Source organism: Boleophthalmus pectinirostris, unplaced genomic scaffold, assembly GCF_026225935.1.
Source record: "Boleophthalmus pectinirostris isolate CB_2022bp ecotype Guang Dong unplaced genomic scaffold, ASM2622593v1 HiC_scaffold_8, whole genome shotgun sequence".
NCBI classification, from domain to species: Eukaryota; Metazoa; Chordata; class Actinopteri; order Gobiiformes; family Gobiidae; genus Boleophthalmus; species Boleophthalmus pectinirostris.
The window spans coordinates 9,629,093-9,653,212 of record NW_026571515.1 but is presented as its reverse complement, the minus strand read 5'-3'; the positions used below and the strand labels follow the sequence as shown (position 1 = coordinate 9,653,212).

Genomic DNA, 24,120 nt, shown 5'->3' with positions numbered 1-24,120 from the left:
CCAGAAATAAGAAAGCGAAAAGCAAACTGTTTTCTTCATTATTTGTCTCCAAAACCAAAATGAAAAAACAGATAACAATTTGTTTTTTTCAATTTTCATTTTTGTGTTTAAATGAATAATGGAAAAAACAGACAACGTTTCTTGTTTCCTGAACCAGGACTGAACCAAGACTAAAACAGGACTAAACCAGGACTAAAACAGGAATAAACCAGCAATAAACCAGGACTGCAACAAGACTAAAACAGGACTGAAACAGGACTGAATCAGGATTAAACCCGGACTAAAACAGGACTAAACCAGGACTAAAACAGGACTGAACCAGGACTAAAACAGAACTAAAACAGGACTAAACCAGGACTGAAACAAGATTAAACCAGGACTAAACCGGTCTCAGTCCTGGTCTCAGTCCTGGTCTCAGTCCTGGTCTCAGTCCTGGTCTCAGTCCTGGTCTCAGTCCTGGTCCTGATCACCCAATAGTCTACACGGGCACACCTCTGGGTCTGTCCTGACACTCCTGATTCAATCCTGGTTCAGTCCTGGTTTAGTCCTGGCTCAAGTCCTGGCTTAGTCCTGGCTCAGTCCTGGTTCAGTCCTGGTTCAGTCCTTGTTCAGTCCTGGTTTAGTCCTGATTCAGTCTTGGTTCAGCTCGAAAGTCCGGCATCACAGTTTAAGTCACGGAAATGGGAAACATGATACGTTTTTTCATTTTGGTTTTGGAGACAAATAATAGTAGAAAATAGTTGTTTTTTCATTTTCTTATTTTTGGTTTTATATTGAAAAACAAATGAACAAACGATACACGGATTGACATGTGTGAATGAAACAAAACTCCAGGTCTGTTTGTGATGAGGAAACAACATTATCACAGCGTAACTTGGGCCTTTGTAAATGTTTTTGACTCATAGGTGTCGCATCGTGGGTATAAAAACAAAACTAAAGACACACATTTAGTTTTACACCTTGTTCAGGTTCTTATGGCACTAAAACATAAAAACTAAACCTAACATGGAAGTGTTTGATTACTTTAGGATCATTTAAGGTGCCTTTAAAACATGGAGGAATATTTGGGGATTAATTTAACATTCATTTAACGTTTCGCCCTCGTTTTTTTTTTTTTTTTTTACAATCACCAAATTATTAAATTGTCTTCCAGCGATTGCCTTTTGTTCACGGACCCTGTATCATGGAACAGGACTGAGGCTGTAGCTGCCTTTGGCTTCTCACGATTTCGCCCAAACCCCAGTGGCCTCAAAGTGCTTTAAATCATCTTTGGATGCTTCTAGTTACACCCAGAAAATAGGAATTATTTTATATTCATTTTTAAAAGGGCTCATGTTGTGTGGCACATTAAAAAAAACATTTAATGGAAGTAAAAATAAGCCTCCTTCAGACCAAACACAAAAGCCTTTCTCTCACAGATCAGCTGCTGTCTACGTTTACTCTTCTCTGATTGGTTGGACAGCGCTTTAAATTACCGTATTTTCGGGACTATTGGGAGCACTCATAAGTCTGCAACCCCATCAAAAAACGAGTGCGCGCCCCACAATCCAGAGCGCCCTATACATGAATCCACTCAGGTGTCCCAGCACGAAAACATGCAAACACGCACGGAGCAGACAGCGACCGTGCAGTGAAAAACACCCGCAGACACACTCATCACTCCACGCAGACGAGGAACGGAACGGAGGAACGAACCGAAAAAGCAAGTGCAATGTGCCACTTCTAGCCACAACTGAACAACTGAGTCACTGCGAACACGCCGACAATCCAGCGGTCCCAGACAGCACCCTCCCTACACGCCACAACTGAACAAAGCCCAGAGTCACCATGAACGCCACAAACAAAGTCCCACTGACCCATCTAAGGCTACCTTCAGACTTAATGCTCAATTGCGATTTTTTTGTGAAATCCGATGTTTTTGCGAGGTCGTTCACATTTCCAATTAAATGCTACTTGTATGTGACTCCAGTTTGAACAGTAAACGACCTGAAAGTGTCCCGCATGTGCACTGGAGACACGATGACGTCAACCACAGCGAGCGTGCTCTGTGTTTATGGAAGCTGTCCAAACATGGACGCGAGCATTGAGCACCTGGCGATTTTGAAGTTTCTCTCGTACCGGAGCCAGAACATGAACAACTTTCTTGTTTTAAGGAGGAGATTGAGAAGGAGAAGGACGAGGTTTTGGCTGTGGCGTTTTGTGGGGCAGCGGCATTGACGTCCTTTGAAAGGAACGTGTGGATGTGGAGACGTAGTCAAGAGTGGTGAGTGGTGATGTGCTTCGCTTCAGTGACACGTAGTTCATTAACAATTTTCGCTACATCAGCGCAGAATAGTGACGTTTGTGGCTTGTTGATAACGTGTAGGTCTGATGAATGCGCTTTGGCCGTTCAGACTGAAGTCACATGTCAAAAGATCGGATATGTATCGGTTTTAGGACCATATATCGAAGTGGCCTGGGTCGCATTTGAAAAAATCTGATCTGTGTCGTTCAGACTGTCATTAAAAGATCGGATACAGGTCACATAGGGGCCAAAAAATCAGATTTGGGTCACTTCAGGCTGCAGTCTGAACGTAGCCTAACCAATGACAGTGCGCCTTATAATCCAGAGCGCCTAATAGTGCAGAAAATACGGTATTCACTTCCCAGATTCTTAAATAGATAAACACGGACAAACACAGACAGAACTGTAATTGAAATGTGTGAAAGTTTAAGATCAGTGAATCAGCAAATTTCGGTTCATCATTTAGGGAACTTGCAATTCAAGTCTTTCCTTAAATAAGATTCTTAGTAGCCTGGCCAGCCAGACTATTTGTAATATTCAAAGAAGTTAAGTTATATAACCAGTTACTTGTATCATAACTTTTACTATTTTGTGAAAAGGGGCAGGACAAACGGATGACAGACATTCAGTCTCACTCCACTAAAAGGATCTTGTGTCTGGTCTGAAGAAGGCCTTGGACCAACTCAAACATGTCTAAAAGTCCAATCAACCCAACGGTTTACTCAACTGTACCAAAAAGTGCTTTAGAAATCTGACGCGTAACAATATCCGACCTCTCCACTCTCCACGAATCAACAAGCTTTGACATTACATTCGTAAAATACTGCTGCTTTGTTTTTCAAACCACTTTCACTAGGTTCAAATGGCCTGTTAATACCAGCTGTAGTACTGTTTGTGCCTGTAGGTGGCGGTAGCGGCAGGGCCTGGTGAGCGAGCTGCGCCGTGGGCCCCACTCTGGATCAGATGAGGGAGATGCGGATGGGGATGCTGTTGGGGGAGTCGGTCCTCTGTGGAGACTGGTGGTTGACCAGGTGTTCCACAACAGTGTGTTTGGACATGTGCTTCATAAGGTAGGTCTCCTGGGAAAAAAAACACAGAGAAGAATCAGAATATGTTTCATTAAAGATGCATTGTGTAACTTTTCTAGTGGAGGGTCTGAGATGTTGTTGTTTTGTCTGGTATTAAACCTTTTTTATCAGTTTTTTGAGCATTAAAACCACTGTGGAACATTTCAGGCAGAGCAATGACATCTCCATAGAAACAAGCAGGTGATGGACCCCCAACCATAAAGTTACACCATGCATCTTTAAACAACAACTATGCACTCTTATGTAACCTTACGTCCTGTCAATCATCAGATCATCTTTGTACTTTTTCCTTACGACCTGCTGAGTTTTTCTGTATCGAGTTTTTTAAATTTTTATCTATATTTTTTATTACTTTATTTCTATATTTTATCTTTATTTTTTACTGGTACATATACATTTATATAATTATGCCTTTTTTTTTTTACACCAGCCCTATTTTTGCTACTTATCTAGAAGTTACTATTACCATTTATATTTTTTTCTCTTTATATTGTTATTTATTTATTGTTATAATATAGTGTGATGTGTGAACTCCTGTGTCCAAGTAATGTCCCTTGTGGATCAATAAAATTTGTCTTAGTGTAAGTCTAATAAGCTAATAATCATATCATATCATATAAATAATATACTAATCAATAATAAAGCTAGTATCAAAACATCTATACTTGGATTTGAACAAGTATAGATGAAAATAAAAATATACTGGTTATACTATAACATTTTCTGAACAATTTAATCTTGAATGTTATCAGAACAAGTGTAATACCACATAGTAAAATAAGCAAATACTGTAATTGTGTGTTGAAAACGAGTATATTGTGTAAAAAATAGCCAAAATAGTCAAAATCAAGTCTATTCCTCAGTACTAGAGTTCAATTTATTTTATTGTTTGTTTTTAAAGCAATAAGTACATCTGGGACCTCATCCAAATGTACATAGATGGTACAAAGTTGTAGTAAAGCAGATTGAAGTATAAAAGATGGTGCGACTCACTGAGGTGTACGCGCGCCCGCACATGCTGCAGCAGTACGCCTTGGCGTTCTTTATGGCGTGCGCCGACAGGTGGATCTGGAGCGAGGCCGAGTCCGAGTAGGCACGGTAACAGTTTGGACACTTATACGGTTTGTCTTTGTTGTGCTGCCTCTGGTGAGACTGTGGACGGAGACAGGGAGACTGTTACCATGGAGACAGAGACAGGACAGGGAGGCTACAGCAGGATGTTACCACAGAAACAGAGACAGGGAGATTACAGGAGACTATTTCCATGGAGACAGAGACAGGAAGAGTACAGCAGACTGTTACCATGGAGACAGACACAGATACAGGTACAAGTACAGGGAGAGTACAGCAAGATGTTACCATGGAGACAGAAACAGGACAGGGAGAATACAGCAGGATGTTACCATGGAGACAGAGAACGGACAGGGAGGGAACAGCAGGATGTTACCATGGAGACAATGGTGTGTGTTGGGACCATAGACTGTATAAAGAAGTGAACTTAGGCTACGTTCAGACTGCAGGGCTTAACACTCAATTCCGATTTTTTTGTGAAATCCGATGTTTTTGCGAGGTCGTTCACATTTCCAATTAAATGCGACTTGTATTCGATCCCCTGTGCGAACAGTAAACGGCCCGAAAGTGTCCCGCATGTGCACTGGAGGACACGATGACGTCAACTGTAGCGAGCGTGCTCTGTGTTTACGGAAGTTGTCCAAACATGGACGCGAGCATTGAGCACCTGGCGATTTTAAAGTTCCTCTTGTACCGGAGCCAGAACATGAACAACTTACTTGTTTTAAGGAGGAGACTGAGAAGGAGAAGGACGAGGTTTTTTGGCTGTAGCGTTTTGTAAGACAGCGGCAGTGACGTCCGCTGAAAGGAACGTGTGGATGTGGAGACGTAGCCAAGAGTGGTGAGTGGTGATGTGCTTCGCTTCAGTGACACGGAGTTCATTAACAATTTTCGCCTACTTCAGCGCAGAATAGTGACGTTTGTGGCTTGTTTATAACGTGTAGGTCGAATGAATGCGCTTTGGCCGTTCAGACTGAAGTCGCATGTCAAAAGATCAGATATGTATGGATTTCAGGAGCACATATCCAAGTGATCTGATCTGTGCCGTTCAGACTGTCATTAAAAGATCAGATACAGGTCACATAGAAGCCAAAAAATCGGATTTGGGTCACTTCAGGCTGCAGTCTGAACGCCTAAGTGAGTGTGACGTCACCCATAGCTTCAGTCAAATGAAGCTCATGAGGCTGGCAGTTATAGGAGCACTCAGGTTCACTTCCTATTTGGAATGTGGCGGCTAGAGGGTGAGTTATGTCCCTTTCTATCGCTGGGACTCACCTGGAGGTTGGAAAGCTGAGTGAAGGCCTTTTCACAGCCGGGATGAGCACATTTGTATGGCCGGTCACCAGTGTGGATTCTGGAGGAATTACAAGAAAGATTAAAAAAGATTAACTAACACAATATGCACAATGTGTCAAATTACACTGGTATAATACAAATCTAGAGATAAAGATAAAAATCACAACTCAGTATGTTTATATTTATGTTTATATTTCCTGTAAGAACTAAACTCATCTCCTGCTCTTGAGACTTATTGACTATGATTTGTTAATTCTACATCTGCCAGTCTGACAGATCTGCCAGATCCATCAAACTGACCACACCTAGAAACAACAGCTAATAAGAGACACACCACAGCAGTCAGCGGACACCTCTGACGAAGACAGAAGTGTTTAGCTTTTTACAAAGTTGTCTTATTAAAAGAAAACACAAAGTTTCTAACACTACTATACTGCTTTATACAATGTCTGTAGAACAATTCACAACACAATATAATCCAACCAAATAATCCTTCCACTAATCCCACAGTATAAACCAGTTGGGCCGCTGACCTGGTGTGCTGCTGCAGATGGGACAGCTGTCTGAAGGAGTTCTCGCAGTAGGAGCAGTGATACGGTTTGATGCCCAGGTGGATGCGCAGGTGCTGGGACAGATACGAGGCGTTGGCGAAGGTTTTGGAGCAGTGTGGACACTTGTGGGGCTTGGCTTCTGTGTGCGACTTGGAGTGAAGCTGCATCTCCGACTTGGACAGGAAGGTCAAAGGGCACACTTTACATCTGGGAAAGAAGTTGAGAAATAAGAAGCTAATACCAAAATGTTTCTTTGTGTCATTTCCTAAAATTATTATTATTTCTTTGCATCATTACTGACAGTATGTGTCGAAAATGTTGTGTCAATGTGTCAAAACAGCACCTATAAATATATATTACTAAAAAAAAAGAGAGGTCAATCAATGTATCATTAGTTTTTCAAAATAAAACCAAAAATAAGAAAATGAAAAAACAATGGTTTTATATTGAAAAACAAATGAACGAATGATACATGGATTGAGGTCCAGCACAATTTTCATTTGTTGGATCTAAAATTGTAATGGTTCATATTGTGCTGTGGTAGTGGTTTTGTTTTCTTTGGTGGCTGCAGTTATTGGACTGGTGAAAACTGCCAATGCTAAAAACATTACAGTACACTACATCCCGACCTGTACGTCCTCCCCTCTTTGGGCGCCACGGTGACACAGCCCTGGTCGGCGAGGATGGGGTAGGGCACCACCAGCAGCGGTCCGGACGGGTTCTCTGCCTTGATCTTCTTCCTCCCGCGTGGGGCTTTAGGGGGCGGTCCCAGGAGCCCCGCCAGGCCCCCGGTCTTCATGTGGTCCATCCCCGGCGCGGTGGTCAGCCCCGAGAGGATGTTGACAGAGGGGGCGCTGCTGAGCCTGTTCTGGGAGCTGGAGGTGGGCGTGGTCGGGGTCAGGGCATCAGAGGAGCTGTGGGTGTCCGCTCTCGAAGAAGGAACTAAACCTGGAGGAGTGGAGATGGGTTATGGACAGTGTTGGGCGTAACGCGTCATAAAAGTAACAAATTACTGTAATGCGTTGCTTTTTTCTGTAACGCAGTAATGTGAAAGTGGTAATATTTTACTCGGTACAAATGTCAGTAATGCACGTTACAATGCATTTTTAACCTGGATTGAAGTGGTGGGTTTTTTTCGTTTTTCTTCATAAAAATTCCCTAAAATCACCACAATATCAGCAGCGGTGAAACGCCGGAGATGCGCCCGGGTAGACCGTGAGCGAGCAAAAGGGCCGACGCAGAAGTCCGAGCTCCATGGGGCTAATCGCAGCTGATGCCCGATCACGCTCGGGAGTTCTCTCAGGCGCGGCCCTAGATTCCAAGTTCTAGTCCAAGATTAGTCCTGGTTTGGTCCGGGTTTACTCTTGGTTTAGACCTGGTTCAGTTCTGGTTTAGTTCTGGTTTAGTCCTGGTTCAGCTCTGGTTTAGTCCTGGTTTAGTCCTGGTTCAGTTCTGGTTCAGCTCTGGTTTAGTCTTGGTTTAATCCTGGTTCAGTTCTGGTTCAGCTCTGGTTTAGTCCTGGTTTAGTCCTGGTTAGTCCAGGTTCAGTTCTGGTTTAGTCCTGGTTTAGACCTGGTTCAGTCCTCCTGTTTCAGTCCACAGTTCAGTCCTGGTTTAGTCCAGGTTCAATTCTGGTTCAGTTCTGGTTTAGTCCTGGTTCAGTCCATATACGACGCAAAAGTTCAGCATCTTCACAGTTATTTTGGTGAGAGTAACTTAAAGTGCTGCAATAGTTGTGTAATGTTTTACATTTTAAATACAGTAATATTGTAATGTAATGAATTACTTTGAAATGGCAGTAACAAGTCATAAATAACACATTACAGTTTTAAAGTAACTTGTCCAACAGTGGTTATGGATGCGCTAATTTCTTATGAATGCGTAAAGGTCCTAAATTATGCAAAATTTACTCTTGTGAGGTTTAAGTCATGTTATAATGTTGTTACCTCATCAAAAACAAACCTCGAGTTGTGTTTTGTTTCATTCACACATGTTTGAGAAGCACTTTATTATTAGTCTGTCTACATCTATAAAGCTCAAAATGCTCTGTTCCACCTTGTGATGTCATGAAGTGGTAGAAGTTTTCAAGTTACCAGCTCCTTTTACTTTTAGTTCAGTAGAGATTGGCAATTCCAGGGCTGAAATTATCCAAGTGATTCTAGTGAAAGTGTATGGAGTTTAAAAACACAGTGAAGCACTTGCTGTGTTACTACATGACATCACAAGGTTAGGGTGACCGGGTTTTTAAACTCAAAAACTGGGACACCCCCGTTTTGTGGTGGTTGGTAATAATAAAATTGTCAAACGAGTGAGTAATTAAGGAAAATTGTTCTGTACTCGGCCCATTCATGGTGAACATGTGAGTCAGTGTAGTGACTCACTTGACTCAGTGTAGTAGTACTTTTCTTTGTGTTTTGGTCATTTTTAAGCAGCTTTTCTGTATTTTACCTGAACAGATGACAATTTATGCCTCTATTTACTAGGAGTGTAATGATATTCAAGTCTCACGATACAATATAATCACGGTATGAACCTCAAGGTACGATATTTATTACGATATGGTGGGAAGGCTCATGATTAGGGATGTAACGATATCTAAATCTCTCTTTACGATATTTTCACGATGTACATCTCACGGTACGATATTTATTGCGATATTTTGTAGAGGCAAACAAACAAAACTGTGAATATGCTACTTTTCCCTCTTAAAATGCCTTGACAAAACTTAATCCAAAGAACTAAGACTTAAAAATGCTTAGAACTGTTATTACTTCTTGTCGTCCGCACTGAATTAGAGCAAAGGATCATGGTCTATGTAGTTCCCTGTGTATTTTTTAGCTATTGTTGCACCATAACTTTTAATTTAAGCAAAGAGACTTGTGATTTGATTTATTGTGATGGTCCACGATATTATTGTGAGAACTTTGACGATACGATATCACGTTACATCCCAACTATTTACTGTTGGCAAGGATCAAATTGTTCAAAAATAGGGACAAATGGGACAATTCTTGTATAAAACTGGGACAAATCAGTAGTTTTGGATAAATCTGCTGGGACAAGGGATGAAAAAAAAACACATACTGGTTATAATATGACTCTTGAAGTGTAATCTGTAATACCACATAGAAAAATAAGCAAATACTATTATTGTGTGTTGAAAATGACTTTATTGTGTAAAAAAAATTGCTTTTAAAAGTGTAAAAGTGGAGTGTTTTAAGTCTCGTCTTAAGACCCACTTTTATTCTCTGTCTTTCCGTACTGCGTGAGTTGTGTGGTCTCTCTGTCTTTTACTTTATTTATTTGTTTATTTTTATCAGTTTTATTTTTTGGTACTACTTTTATGTATTGATTTAGTTGTTTTTGTTCACTGATTTCATTGTTATTATTTTGTTCATTTATTCTGTTGGTTGAAACATAATTCTGCAGTTTTTTTTTGGAAGTGGGATGTTTTATATTGCTACATGAAGCATTTTGGAAGCTGTTTTGTTTATAAAATGTGCTATACAAATAAAGTTGGATTGGAAAATGATCATTTGAGTATCAAAATAAGCAATAAGTACATTTATGTCTCTCTTTACTGTTGGCAGGGATCAAATTGGTCAAAAATAGGGACACCTGGGACATTTCTTGCATAAAACTGAGACAAATCAGTAGTTTTGAATAAACCTGCTGGGACAGGGGGACACAGGGCTCAAAACTGGGACTGTCCCGGGTAAATAGGAGCGCAAAGTGGAACAGAGTTTTTTTTTGTTTGAGAGAAGAAGTCAGCCTAAACATGCAGGGTTTGTGAGTTAAACATGTGAAAAGGTCAGGTCCAGGTCATGTTTTTGATGAGGAAACAACATTATTAAGTAACACGGGCCTTATAAATCTGCTCTTGGGTCTTTGTGTCAGTAGCATAAATTAGTTTCAGTTTGACATTTACTTCAGCAATTGTTATAACTTCAAATTTTGTTATCATGACGGCTAATGTCAAAAAAACACAGAAAAACTTTTCACATTCTCACTTTTTCTTTTGTATTTTGCGGATAAGCGCTCACGTATTGACTGTCCTATTTATAATTTCAGGAAGTGAAAGTACATAGAAAAGCCCGGGCTTTCAGACTCATTGCTTGCTAAAACCACAATTGTGACTAACCTGTTCAGCGAATGCCACATGAAATTTCTCAATCTGAGACTCCTCCCACCTGTTCTGTGGTTGAGCCTCGCAGACTGCTCGCTCAGTTGTCTCATGTGCCAGTCTTCCCATAATCCTTTGGCCTTCACAGCAGCTTTATCATCCATATTTACATCTGAAATTAAGCAAACAGTAATTATAGTTATTTATGAGATGGGTTTTGAAGACATATTACGTGTTATTTTTTCAGCTTTTTCAGTTCCAATACCAATTTCGATGCCCAGAAGTACTGAATTTTGTTACTTAAAGGTGCATTGTGTAACTTTTATGGTGGAGGATCCATCACCTGCATGTTTCTACGGAGATATTTTGTTATTTATTTATTTATTTCAAACCTGCACATACAATTTATCTAACAACATAACAGTACAGACGCAGGTTGGAAAAGGAGATGGATGAAACTTAAACATGTCCAATCCCGTCCCACACTTCACACAACAACACTTCAACTATTCAAGACAGACAAAACAAACATTTACACACTCATCCAGATGAGGGTGATCAGATTTTCAAACTCAAAACCTCGGACATCCCTGGTTTGTGGTGGTTGGTAATAATGAAATTGTGAATCAAGTGTTTAATTAAGGAAAATTGTCAGTATAGTCATATTTTCTTTGTGTTTTGGTCATTCTTATGCAGCTTTTCTGTATTTTACCTAAACAAATGACACTTTATGTCTCTCTTTACTGTTGGCAGGTGTCAGATTTGTCAAAAATAGGGACACCTGGGACATTTCTTGTATAAAACTGGGACAAATCAATGGTTCTGGATAAATCTAATGGGACAGGGGACTCGGCCCAGGTAAAGAGGGACGTCTGGTCACCCTATACTTGCTCTGTATCTGTGCAATAGAAAAGTTGAGGTTAAAACTAAGGTGTATTTATGTTAGATCTGAGCTATCTATCTATAATAAAATTGTGAATTGAGTGCGTAATTAAGGAAAATTGTTCTGCACTCGGGCCATTCACGACTAACTTGAACCAGTATAGTCACATTTTCTTTGTGTTTTGGTCGTTTTTAAGCAGCTTTTCTGGATTTTACCTAAACAAATGACAATTTACGCCTCTCTTTACTGTTGGCAGGTGTCAGATTTGTAAAAAAATAGGAGATTTTTTGTATAAAACTTGAACAAATCAATGGGTTTGGACTGGGACTGTCCTGGGTAAATAGGGACGTCTGGTCACCCTATACTTGCTCTGTATCTGTGCAATAAAAAAGCTGAAGTCAAAACTAAGGTGTATTTTTGTTTGATTTGAGCTTTCTACGATAATGTAAATAATTTTTAGCCTATTTATTATTATACCACTAATCAGAAACAGTGTTTTTCTATGTATTTCTATTGGTAAAACTGCACAACACATTTTAATCATTGCAAATTCATTAATATTTTTCAAAAGCATACAAAATAGGGTGACCAGATTTTCAAAATAAAAACACCCCTAGTTTGTGGTGGTTGGTAATAATAAGATTGTGAATCGAGTAATTAAGGAAAATAGTTCTGCACTCGGCTCATTCACGACTAACTTGAAACAGTATAGTCACATTTTCTTTGTGTTTTGGTCATTTTTAAGCAGCTTTTCTGTATTTTACCCAAACAAGTGACAATGTATGCCTCTATTTACTGTTGGCAGGGATCAAATTGGTCAAAAATAGGGACACCTGGGACATTTCTTGAACAAAACTGGGGCAAATCACTAGTTTTGGAAAAATCTGCTGGGACAGGGGACATAGATCTCAAAATTGGGACTGTCCCTGGTAAATAGAAATGTCTGATTACCCTAATCCACAACACTCTCTGACTCAGGGCATCACTGTCTCTCCTACCAAGTATTTTTTCATTGTTTCTCTATTAAATAACTTTTTAAACTGAATCAGACTCCTACACACTTTTAATTCTTCTGATAATCAGCTCCACAGATCAACTCCACGCACTAGTTCTAAATTTCGGCTGATAAAATGTTGTATTACCTCTAAATTTGTAGTTATGATGAGCATTTTGATCTGAATGAGCTGGAAGAGAGTTGCTAAATGTCCTGAACATTATTTGAGCTGTTTTAAAGTTTAACAGATCAAGTTTTAAGTTTGATGATTTTAAAAACAGTGGGTTTGTTGGATGCGTACAGTGGACATTGTGAGCAATACTAATGACTCTTTTTTGCAGTGAAATTAAGTGAAGTAAATAAATGAGTCTTACAGAGTTTCCAAAGACTTCAACACAATAATATTAATAACAAAAAACAAATGAGTGATACAGTAACAGTAGAGCATTCTGGGTTAATAAATGACTTGATCGTTTCCTCACTCCTACACAGTTAGCAACTTTTGTCCGCTGGAACTTATATGAGGTTTCCATGACATTTTCTCATCTATTATAATTCCAAAAAATACATTGCTCTGCCTGGAATGTTCCACAGTGTGACATTAAACAGCTTTACCTTACGTTTATTCAGTTACAGTGGTTTTAAAGCTCAAAAGTACCAAGAAAAACAGGTGTTCGGACGGAGAGCAAGGTCGGCTCTCCACAGATCTGACCTGTAACTTGGTCTGTTTTGGTCTCCAGGAGGATAAAAAGCAAATCAATCAGCAAAACAGTGAATATGTCAAATGTGCTGCATAAACAAGTTTCCTTCCTCTGAACAAGCAACAAAACTGTAGTGCTGTAACAAAATAATTTAATAAAATATACCAAAAAAATAACTCTTGGTGATATCGATAAAGCAGCCCATGATATCGATACTGTATCATCATATTAAATGATATATCGATACTTCTTTTTGATATTTTTGCGCACCCCTAGCCCCCATGCTCACTTCCTATTTGGAACATGGAGGCTAGTGGATTAGCTATGTCCATTTACTAGGAGTGTAACGGCACATGTATTCAGGCCGAACCGTTTTGGTACAGGACGTTCGGTTCGGTACAGGGCCGTGCACGAGTGAGTTTGCGCAATTTGTGTGTGTTTATATTCTGCCACTACGTGTGCACCTACACAGAAGGCTCGGCTCTTTAATATTCACGACGGAACTTGTCCGGGATTGAGTGTTTCCTACAGCGCTTTATAGTTAGGGCAGCCTCCTTGACAACATTTGCCCTTGGCCTTGACTACGCCCGTTCGAACCAAGTGAATCCTCGCAAAACTACGGTCGTCGTGCCACAGTCCTCACTTTCGCCTTTCACGAGCATGAAATCTCCGCTCCTCACACCCCAGACCCACGAGCTCTGTCCCGAGCTAAAGATTATTTTGAACCGCTGAGGACATTGTAACTGCAGCAGATCTGCACTTACTGCAGACAATGTGGACAAGTTGTTTTTTCTGGCCAAAAATATGAAGACTGAGTAAAACTTCATCGTGGTACTGTTAGTGCTGCGCTTTACTTTTTGAAAAGTTTAGTTTACTGTTTACAAGGAATGTATTTTTTTATATTTCATACATTTGTTTCTCATGTATAATTTATATTTAGAAATGTATATATAGAATATTTTATTAAACTTATGAGTATTACCAAGCAGCACTTTGCATTAATTTTATTTTCGTTTAATGAAAACACAAATAAACGACAAGCAAATGGTATTTCATTTTTTTCCCATACTGTACCAAAAATGAACTGAACCATGACCTCAAAACCGAAGTACGTACCGGACCATGAGTTTTGTGTACCGTTACACCCCTACCATTTATATATACAGTCTATGCTTTATACAATTATGAATCAGTTTTCTCTTTTCCTGTGTACCTGGTCCGGAGCTGGTGGCGGGGCGGGCGTGGAGAGCGATGTCCGGTTGCCCTGAGCCCTGCGTGTGGTGCCCCGGTACTGACGGCTGCTGCTGTGGTGTCTGAGGCTTGGGTCCTGTGATGCCGTGAGCAGCGCCCCCTTCAGGAGAGGGGGAGGGCGGCACCAGGAGAGGCTGTTGGGACGGTGTGGAGGTAGGGGGCAGGTGCAGGGGGCGGATCTTCTCACCCATGAGCTGCTCCTTGATCTTGTTTATGAGCACGAGGTTGTCCAGCTGAAAGGGTTAACGCGTCATGCTCAACAGAAACAGCCACCAGTGTCAATGTCTCCTGCTACAACCAAAATCTCCACTGATATTTTTAAAAGATTTTGTTGCTTGTAGGTTGTGACACTAACGTATGATCTACAAGAAGAACTTAAAGGTCCTATATTACATAAAACTGACTCTTGTGAGATTTAATCCACGTTGTCATGTTGTTACCTCATCAAAAACAAACCTGGAGTTGTGTTTTGTTTCATTCACACGTTTGAGTAATCCTGCATTATTACTAGGGCTGGGTATCATTAAGAAGTTGTCGATACGATACATATCTTGATACAGTGCACTTTCAGTTTGATACAATATATTTCAAAACGATTTGCTCCGGTTCAATAAAAATAAAGGCTAAATCATGGCTGTGATACTAAAAGTCTTTCTTAAACCGCTTCTTGTGCAAAGTTAATATAAAACATACCCATTTTAAGAGATAAGAGTTTAATATAAGAACATAAGAAATTCCTTCCTCTCAACAAGCAACAAAACTGCAGCGCTGTAAAAAAAAATAAGTGAGTAAAATATGTCAATAAACACTCTTGGCGATATATCGATACAACAGCCCATGATATTGATACTGTATTGTCACATTATGCAAGACGATATATCAATATTTCGATATTTTTTGCACACCCCTAATTATTACTGTAGTCTGTCTACATCTCCAAAGCTCAGAATGCTCTGTTCCACCTTGTGATGTCATGAAGCAGTAGTTTTCAAGTTAACAGCTGCATTTTACCTTTTCTTCAGTAGAGACTGACATTAGCAAAGGTAAAATTATGAAAATATTGTATGAGTATGAAGAGTATGAAGATTTAAAACACAATGGAGCACTTCCTGTATAACCAACCACATGACATCACAAGGTGGAACACATGTTTTCTGTTTGAGAGAAAAACCCAGCCTAAATATGCAGGGTTTTTGTGTTAAACATGTGTGAATGAAACAAAACAAAACAGAACTCCAGGTCTGTTTGTGATGAGGAAACAACATTATAACATAGATCAGAAAATAGTGTAATATGGAGTTTGGTGAAGTTTATAATTTTATCATCAAAAATAGCCTAGGTTTATTGTTCATATTATTTCAAACTATAAAACATCAAGAAAGCAACTCGTAGGTAAAACTATTACAGATCTATAGACTAAGTCAGGGTCTTCCTGCAGAAACTGGTGTCTGAAGACTCTCAAACTGGGCTAAGAATAGCTGTGATTGTGAAGGAAATGTCAGAGCTGGAGCAGACGTACCTGGCCGGGCATGGAGGGAGGAGGAGGCCAGAAGTACGGATTATTGAACCGAGGCTCCGCCATCCTGACACAAGACAACACATGAACTTAAAACAGTGGTACAGATATTTGTCTGAATCATAGACAGTAAATATAACTTTGTTATACAAATATACAGTCTATGGTCTGTGCTGGTTTGTAAGTGGTTTCAAACACAAAGAGCACTGGTGTATTTTTTTACACAAAGTACAAAGGATATTATACAGATGAATCACAGTATTTTGTTCTCTCTGTAGCTTTATAATGTTACTAACACCAACTGTTTTACAAGGTCCAAATGTCATATTTTAAGGTTTTATGTAATATTTCTGTAATAGCAACGCTTACACTAAAAGGAGTAAAAACATTTTCAGCCTTAAATTCTTATGAAAACATGTTAGAATGTTAATAACTTTATTTCACCAAACCCTCTCCAAACGTCACCTGTGTTTATTCATAATTTATACACGGTGTATTCTCCAAAAGATTCATTGAATTACTGTTTCAGGTTTTTAGATTCTCATTCCTTTGTCTTGTCGTGGACCCTCCTTAAATGTGATCAAATGTAGTTTGAAACGCTGTTAAAAATCCTAAAAGTCATAAAGCCAACTTTGGAGTCGGTGAGTTTTCGGACATGTGCGCGGTCCGCGGACCTCTCCAGGACCAGCGGTGCGTCCCAGACACTCTCAGACACTCTTAAAACATTTCCAGACAAAAGAGAAACAAAAATGGCAGCCTTATTTTTATAAGGCGGGGACGCCATATTCTGCAGACCCCAAAAATGTACGCGTTGGACTCTTTTGTGTTTGGTGAGAGCTGATTTTGGTGCTAAAGAGCGCGCGGCGGCGGACACAAAGGTGTGTTTATCATGTCACAGGCTTGAATGATTGTTTACAGCGGCTTTGAATAGCCCGGCCTCCCTTAAAAAAACTGACACTTCCTACAACAACCATCCATGCCCCGTAAAAAACACACAGAGCACGGAAACAGCGGAGAGAGGCGAGCTCCAGATCAGGGACATCGCTGTTACTACAGCGCGTCCGCACAATGCTTCGTCTGCTCACAGACACTAAGCCATGTTGTCCACTTTCCCTTTTTATCCCCATTCTGCAACTTTTGGGCGAACAGCAGCTGCACAATTCAATGCACTCGCCATATGCATCTTACAATCCAAATGTATTTATTGCATACTGCACGGAGACACACGCATTGCCTTTTACACATACAAAGACGTGCACACGTACCTTTTTACCCGCTTGCAGATAATGTCTTTTGCAGCTATTTTTTTTAAAGCTAGATGTTCTTCTCTCTCCCTGCTGCTTCCAGACGGACCACCGCTTCCGGGTCGCTTTGTTCACTTCTGGGTGTTGCACAGCAGCAGCAGCGATGCTACCGCTAATCGCAGTTTCAAACTCACGGATCTATTGAACAAACAACAAACTACACACATAATGCACATCTGCAGGTTTATCCTGTGCACGCTGTAGTCCGAGTTTGTGATAAGAAAGAAGGCATTGCATGGTCTAGTTACATTACAGAGTGAATAGATCTGCAAAAATGGCAAAAGCCCTGGAGAAAAATCAAACATTAGGAGTCAGACATGCATTTTTATAAAAGGGGTAAAAAGAGAAACTCGTGTCTGACAAGAGTCTGTATTTGGGAATCTTCTATTACAGAGTATTACTGTAGTTGTAGCAGATTCACATAGAGTCTAGGAGCTGCACACAAGAGAAAAATAGAGAAATAGGTTTTGGATTCAAGCAGGATTCAAGAAATTAATAAATTTATCTACCCTTTTAGTTAATGACCAACGTAAAAGTGGTAAAGTACTGCACTTTACTGTAAAATTTTAGGTATATGTACTTTACTTAAGAACATTTTAAAGTGGATGCTTTTTACTCTGCTACATTTTTGAACTGAAAAGTAAGTAAAGTATTTTTTATTATTGTTTGAGACCAGCTGAAAAGGCTGAGGGTTTATTTTTAACATGTTTGTAGTTTGAGTAAACAGAAATATACAAATACAAAAACATTTTCTTTCATTTGTTTCTTTTGAACAAAATTCAGCTCAAATCTTTATCAAAATCACTCCATTTGAAGTTTTATTAAACCTCAAAATCTGTGTGAAATGCTTCTACTTTTTACATTTTTAAACAGGTACTTTAATACTTTTACTTAAGTTGACTTTTACTACTCACCTACTACATACTTTTACTTGAATGTTTTTGCTCCAGTATCTGTACTTTTACTTAAGTAACAAATTTGTGTTTATTATTGTATCATAAAAACTCTGTTGCTTATACTTTAGCAGGTGAACCATGATATGAAATGAGAATGAGGAGACACGAAGACAAACATCTCCCCTGGGGTTTTGACACTCAAGAGGAGGAAAGGGAGAGGCTGAGGTGGTGGATGGTTCTGCTGCTGCGGTGGAGCAAGCACTGTCAGCCGGATACAGGTGAGTGTGTTTTATTATTAGGGATGTCAAAAAGGTTATGCAGACACTAAAAGTAATAGTATGAAAACTGTAAACTTTAAATATGACTAGACTCGAGTAGTGACTGGTTTAGAAATAAAACTTGTAAAAATCTATAATGTTTAAGTATGTATAGTCAATATAATAACAACACTTGAATGAGAATTATTGACTCTTATAGACAGTGATGGAAGAAGTACTAAATTTTGTTAAGTAAAAGTACAGATATTATTAGTCTGTCTACATCAGGGGTCTCCAACCTTTTTCCTTCGGTGAGCTACATTTACAAAACAAAAATGCCAGAGAGCTACTCATTTTGGAGCCTGCAAGAAACTGAGACGATTATAAGAAAGAGATCAAGCCTTTGGGAACAGTTAGATGCCTACAAAACATAAACCATTGTTCATTTATTAGTGCACAAGGTTGGGCTTCAAAGTTATACATTTACAATGGTAACAGGCATGTAGTTAACCAATTTTTGTTATTCAGCACAGTGGTATAATTCAGAAATCCTTTGGCGAGCTTCTTGGAAGGGGGTGGAGAGCCACTGGTAGTTCCCGAGCTACAAGTTGGAGTTCCCTGCTCAAAATCTCACTATGTTCAAAATGCTCTTTTCCACCTTGTGATGTCATGTGTTGATAGTTTTCTGTTAACTTTTACCTTTAATTCAGTAGAGATTTGCATTTCCAGAGCTGAAATTATCCACATGATTCTAGTGAAGGTGTATGGAGTTTAAAAACACAGTGGAGCACGTCCTGTATGACATCACAAAGTGGAACAGCATGTTTTCTGTTTGAGAGAAGAACTCAGCCTAAATATGCAGGATTTGTGTCAGTGTGAGTGGTGGAAGTAGTACCTAATTTCATTACGTAAGTAAAAGTACAGATACTGGAGTTACAAAAAATAACTCAACTAAAAGTATCACATGAAAAAAATTTACTTACTTGTCACAAATATGCGACAAACTCTTTGGATGGAGATATAAGCCGGGATAGCAGCTGCATTGCTGTTAGTGCATTTGCTGGACCTTCGTAGGAACCTTTGGCAAACACTTGTTTCTAATTGTCGCAAATTTGCAACATACACAAATTTCTATTTATTATTTTTGCTGTAGTCAAATTAATATTCTCAACTTAATGTACCTACTATGTAATCTACTTAAAGACAAAAACACACACAAAACTTTTTTTTAAAATATATATATACATCTATATAAATTCAGGTATTAAGGAATTAAAGAACTGTTTAATAACATGTACTTAAAGGTGCATTATGTAACTTTTTAGATGGGGGTCTGTCACCTGCTTGTTTCTGTGGATATGCCATTGCTCTGCCTGGAATCTCGATTTACCGGTCAATCTTCGTTCCTACTCTCACCTATGGTCATGAGCTCTGGGTAGTGACCGAAAGGACAAGATTGCGGATACAAGCGCTCGAAATGAGTTTCCTCCGCAGGGTGGCTGGGCGCTCCCTTAGAGACAGGGTGAGGAGCTCAGTCACACGGGAGGAGCTCGGAGTAGAGCTGCTGCTCCTCCACGAGGAGCCAGCTGAGGTGGCTCGGGCATCTGTTCCCGATGCCTCCTGGACGCCTCCCTCGGGAAGTGTTCCGGGCATGTCCCACCGGGACCCAGGACACGCTGGAGGGACTATGTCTCTCGGCTGGCCTGGGAACGCCTCGGGATCCCCCTTGAAGAGTTGGAGGACGTGTGTGTGGAGAGGGAAGTCTGGGAGGCCGTCCTCAGACTGTTGCCCCCGCGACCCGACCCTGGATAAGCAGAAGAAAATGGATGGATAGATGGGTCTGTCACCTGCTTGTTTCTATGGACATGCCATTGCTCTGCCTGGAATGTTCCACAGTAGTAGTAGTAGTAGTAGTAGTAGTAGTAGTAGTAGTAGTTCTTCGGTCAATTAACATAATCATACATCATATTACAATGATTTAACACAAAAAAACAAATTATGCAGTTAATGCATATCAATAAGGTTATTCTATAGACCGAAGGGGTTTAGGCTGAAGTTTAACACTTGTTTTGTCAAACCCTATTAACATATAGAACAGGACACAAGATGGCAGAACTATTTACAGAAAACAACACAAAACTCCTCTTTATGAGAGCAGGAAAGGAAATGTCCCTAAATCTTTTAGTATATACATAAACAACACAGAACACAATCCAATACACGTCGATGTTCATATACACACACACACACACACTCTGACCCTGTACATGTTAATATTTATACCTATTGGTTTATAAATACATTTAAATATATAAGTATAATTGGGGGTTACAGTTAATCTGTAAATTCAATGGGGTAAAATATGATTTATTGTTTTTCTCTGTATTTCTCTATAATTTTAGTCTTATATATTTTTATAAATGTGTAAATTGTTTTAGAGCCTTTTAAAGTTTCATCGACAGTGTAACATTAAACAGCTCAAGCTTATATTTATCCAATTACAGGTGGTTTTATAGCTCAAAAATACCTAGAAAAACATGGCATTCTGACTGTGAGCGGGGTCGCCTCTCCACAGATCTGACCTGTAACTTGGAGCTTGTTCACACGAGAACGCTTGCGGGTAAAAACGACAAAATATGTTATTGGAAGTGCCTTTTGTTTAGACAGTGACTGCATTTTTGGGGCTTAAAAACACAAAAATCTGAAACCACCCTCCAGAGTGGAAAAGTTGAATACGCTCGTGTTGTTTCCGTCTACACTGCCCAAAACGCAAAACTCTGGTCAGATCTGCTCACGTCACATACGAATTTACGTCACATACATCACCACCTTGCGCCACCACCGAGCCGCCTGACATGCACATCCAACCGAATTCCACACACTCTCGCGTCACCGTATGCTCCCGAAAACACTCGTCTAAAAGTGAAGACGTGACCCCACTTTTGCGTCTTCTGTTCAGACCGTCATCATATAAACATAACCTTGGTCTGGGTTGATCTCCATGAAGATAGAAAGCTTTAATGCCGTACTGTGAAACATTCCAGACAAAGCGATAACATCTCCATGGAGCAAAAGCATTTGAAGGACCCTCCACCAGACTAAAGGTTCACTGTGTGACTTTTCTGGTCGAGGGTCCGTCAAATGCTTTTGCTCCATGGAGATGTTATCGCTACTCACACAAATCTCCATATATGGCCAACTTTTTTAAAATAACCTTTCACCTATAACGTAAACATGCAGTGGAGAATTTTATACATTTCCTGTTTAATATGTACGCATTTTGAGGTGAGTAAGTCTTCGCCCACTTCCACAACCTTAGATAGAAATCTGCCTCGCTTCCTCATTGTTCTTAAATATTAGACTGTTTTCTGATCTATGTTATACTGTTGCTTCCTGATCACAAACAGACCTGAAGTTGTGTTTTGTTTCATTCGCACATGTCTAACACACAAACCCTGCATATTTAGTCTGAGTTCTCTACTGAAATAAAGGTAAAAGGAGCTGTTAACTTGAAAACTAATGTAGATGTAGACAGACGAATAGCACAGGATTACTCAAACACGTGTGAATGAAACAAAACACAACTCCAGGTCTGTTTTCGAGGAGGTAACAACATTATAACATGGCTTAAAGCTCCATTTAAGAGTCCATTTTGCGAAATATAGGACCGTTTGAAGCTGTTATAAAGACTGGCGGATCAAATGAGGCAGACAAAAAGTCCAAAAATTAACAGGATTTATTGATAACAAAAGATGTGCAGGTTGATGGGAGCTGATTTGGAGGCTGGGGTGAGAATCCAAGGAGGCAAAACAAAACAAAAAAAAAAGGCAAACTAAGTACTGGGAAACAGGCAACAATTCAAGAAACAAAACTGGAGCCCAATAGTTGTACAACGTAGGATAAAGTGTTGATCTGTAGAGGTGTGGATGTTTGAACCAGTTCTTAATACTGCAGAGGGGTCCAGTCAAGTGTTAACGGAGGGAAACAGGGGCAGATATTTCACATTCAAATGTCTCTTATTCAGAAACTAGAGGGACTATTGAAATAAGTAAAGTATCAGAATGTAGGAAAGAGTTAACACTCCAACAGGGTAAAGTTAAACCTGTGATATTCTTTCAAGTTGTTGACAAAAAATTTAAAAACTCATGTCGTTAACGGAGGGAATGAAATATGCAGCACTTTTTGGGCAATAAATACAAACAGTGATAACTCTTGGTTCTCACTTACATATCCTTAACAAACTGGTCTGAATATTTGCTTCATATAGTTTTCTACCATATGGTACAAGATTAGGTTGAAAAACCTCTTACTTTTTGAGTAATGATATTTTTTATTAAGAAAGGTCATGGTAACGGAGGGAAAAGTAACGGAGGGGAAATTGTGCAAGCAAGTAGAAGGTGCATGATTTTGCATAATTTGTCGCTTTTTTCTTCTGAATACTTTAATATTACTTCAAAATGAAAGGAAACTATTTCTATAAAATATGTCAGTCCTTCAAAGCAAATTTTAATCATTTTAAATACTTTTTTTTTTTTTTTAAATCATGTACCTTCATCAACAGTTCAAAGATGGAATAACACAAGATATGATGAAATACATCAGTTTATTTACATGATTTGCAGGTCTTTGAAATTTGGGAAATAATTTTTGTTCCATAAACTAGAGTACATATGTATCTGTTGAATACATTTTTATATCAGATGCATTAACTTGAATTTTTGGCCTTGCTGTTTACTTCTGCTTGACCGGGCCTAGAGGTGTAGCAGAAGTAGAAACCCTTTAGCACAGTCCTTCAGAGTTTACAGAGTTTACAAAGTTTACTAATCTTCTCAAGGGTCTAAAAGTCAGTCTCCATCTGGAATGTGGCCCAACACAGGGAGAACGTGCAAACCCCTCTTCTCGTCCCCCGGCATCAGCAGCACTGCCAGTACTCAGACTGTAGTACACTGGTAATAGACAATTGTGGAAGAAGTACTCTGTTTTGTTGCTTAAGTAAAAGTACAGATAACAAAGCAAAAACATTCTCAAGTAAAAGTAAAAGTATCAAGTAAAATTATTAAAGTACATGTTTAAAAATGTAATTTGAGAGTAAAAAGTAAAAGTTTTTCAAGCAGATTTTGAATTCTAATAAAGTTGAAATGTAGTGATTTTGACAAAGATAGAAACAATTCTTTTTTGTTGTTGCTGTTTTTATTTGTATATTTTTGTTTGCTCTAACTATAACCTTGATAAAAATAAAAATAAATAGTGCAGGATTTTCAGCAGGTCTCACACAGTAATACAAATACTTTTACTTTTCAGTCCAGTTCAAAAATGTAGTGGAGTAGAAAGTATAGATACTTGCTCTCAAATGTAGTAAAAGTAAAAAGTATCCACATTAAAATGTTCTCAAGTAAAGTACAGATACCTAAGAAGGGACTAGTGCAAGTGCAGTAATCTATTTATGTATTTATGTATTGTTTTTATTGTTATGGATGCATGAATGTGTTTATATTTATGAATTTTTACTGCTCTGGCCGAAGTTTCGCTGTATTTTGTACAATTACAATAAAACTAATGCTAATTAATTTTATTATATTAACGTAAAACTTAATATGTACCACCCCTGGTAAAAAACGTACACTTAAATCACGTAGTATCATCTGTAGTAGAAGTATTATTAACAGCAGTGATAGTAAAAGGAATAAAACAGTCTTACAGTAGCAGTAAAAGACTATAAGTACTTTGATATAATTATACAGACAATATTGCTGTGAAGTTTTAGTGGAATTTCATGTCAGTTTCAGTCTGGAAGGGCATCTGGCTTTTAACTCAATACACAACTGCTCATTTGGCAAGAAGTAGGTTTAAATAAAAGTTATATTAAGTATTTGCAACAGAAACACGTCATTTATTAGACATATTA

General features: G+C 39.1%; 1 protein-coding gene across 2 annotated transcripts; it reads right to left on the bottom strand.

Annotated features, from left to right (window-relative positions):
- Positions 1-467: 467 nt before the first annotated feature.
- Positions 468-17,143, bottom strand: znf362b (zinc finger protein 362b). Of its 2 annotated transcripts, none has more exons than XM_020925825.2 (9): positions 17,024-17,143; positions 15,762-15,825; positions 14,205-14,475; positions 10,481-10,585; positions 6,920-7,238; positions 6,273-6,497; positions 5,719-5,797; positions 4,366-4,524; positions 468-3,363 (listed from the first exon to the last, which is right to left on the bottom strand). In XM_020925825.2, the coding sequence occupies exons 2-9, from the start codon at positions 15,822-15,824 to the stop codon at positions 3,244-3,246; spliced, it is 1,341 nt and encodes a 446-aa protein (XP_020781484.1). In that variant the 5' UTR covers position 15,825; positions 17,024-17,143; the 3' UTR covers positions 468-3,243. The 2 variants fall into 2 exon arrangements, with proteins under 2 accessions (XP_020781484.1, XP_055022447.1); XM_055166472.1 differs by having other exon boundaries at positions 14,205-14,448.
- Between the last annotated feature and the right edge of the window lie 6,977 nt (positions 17,144-24,120).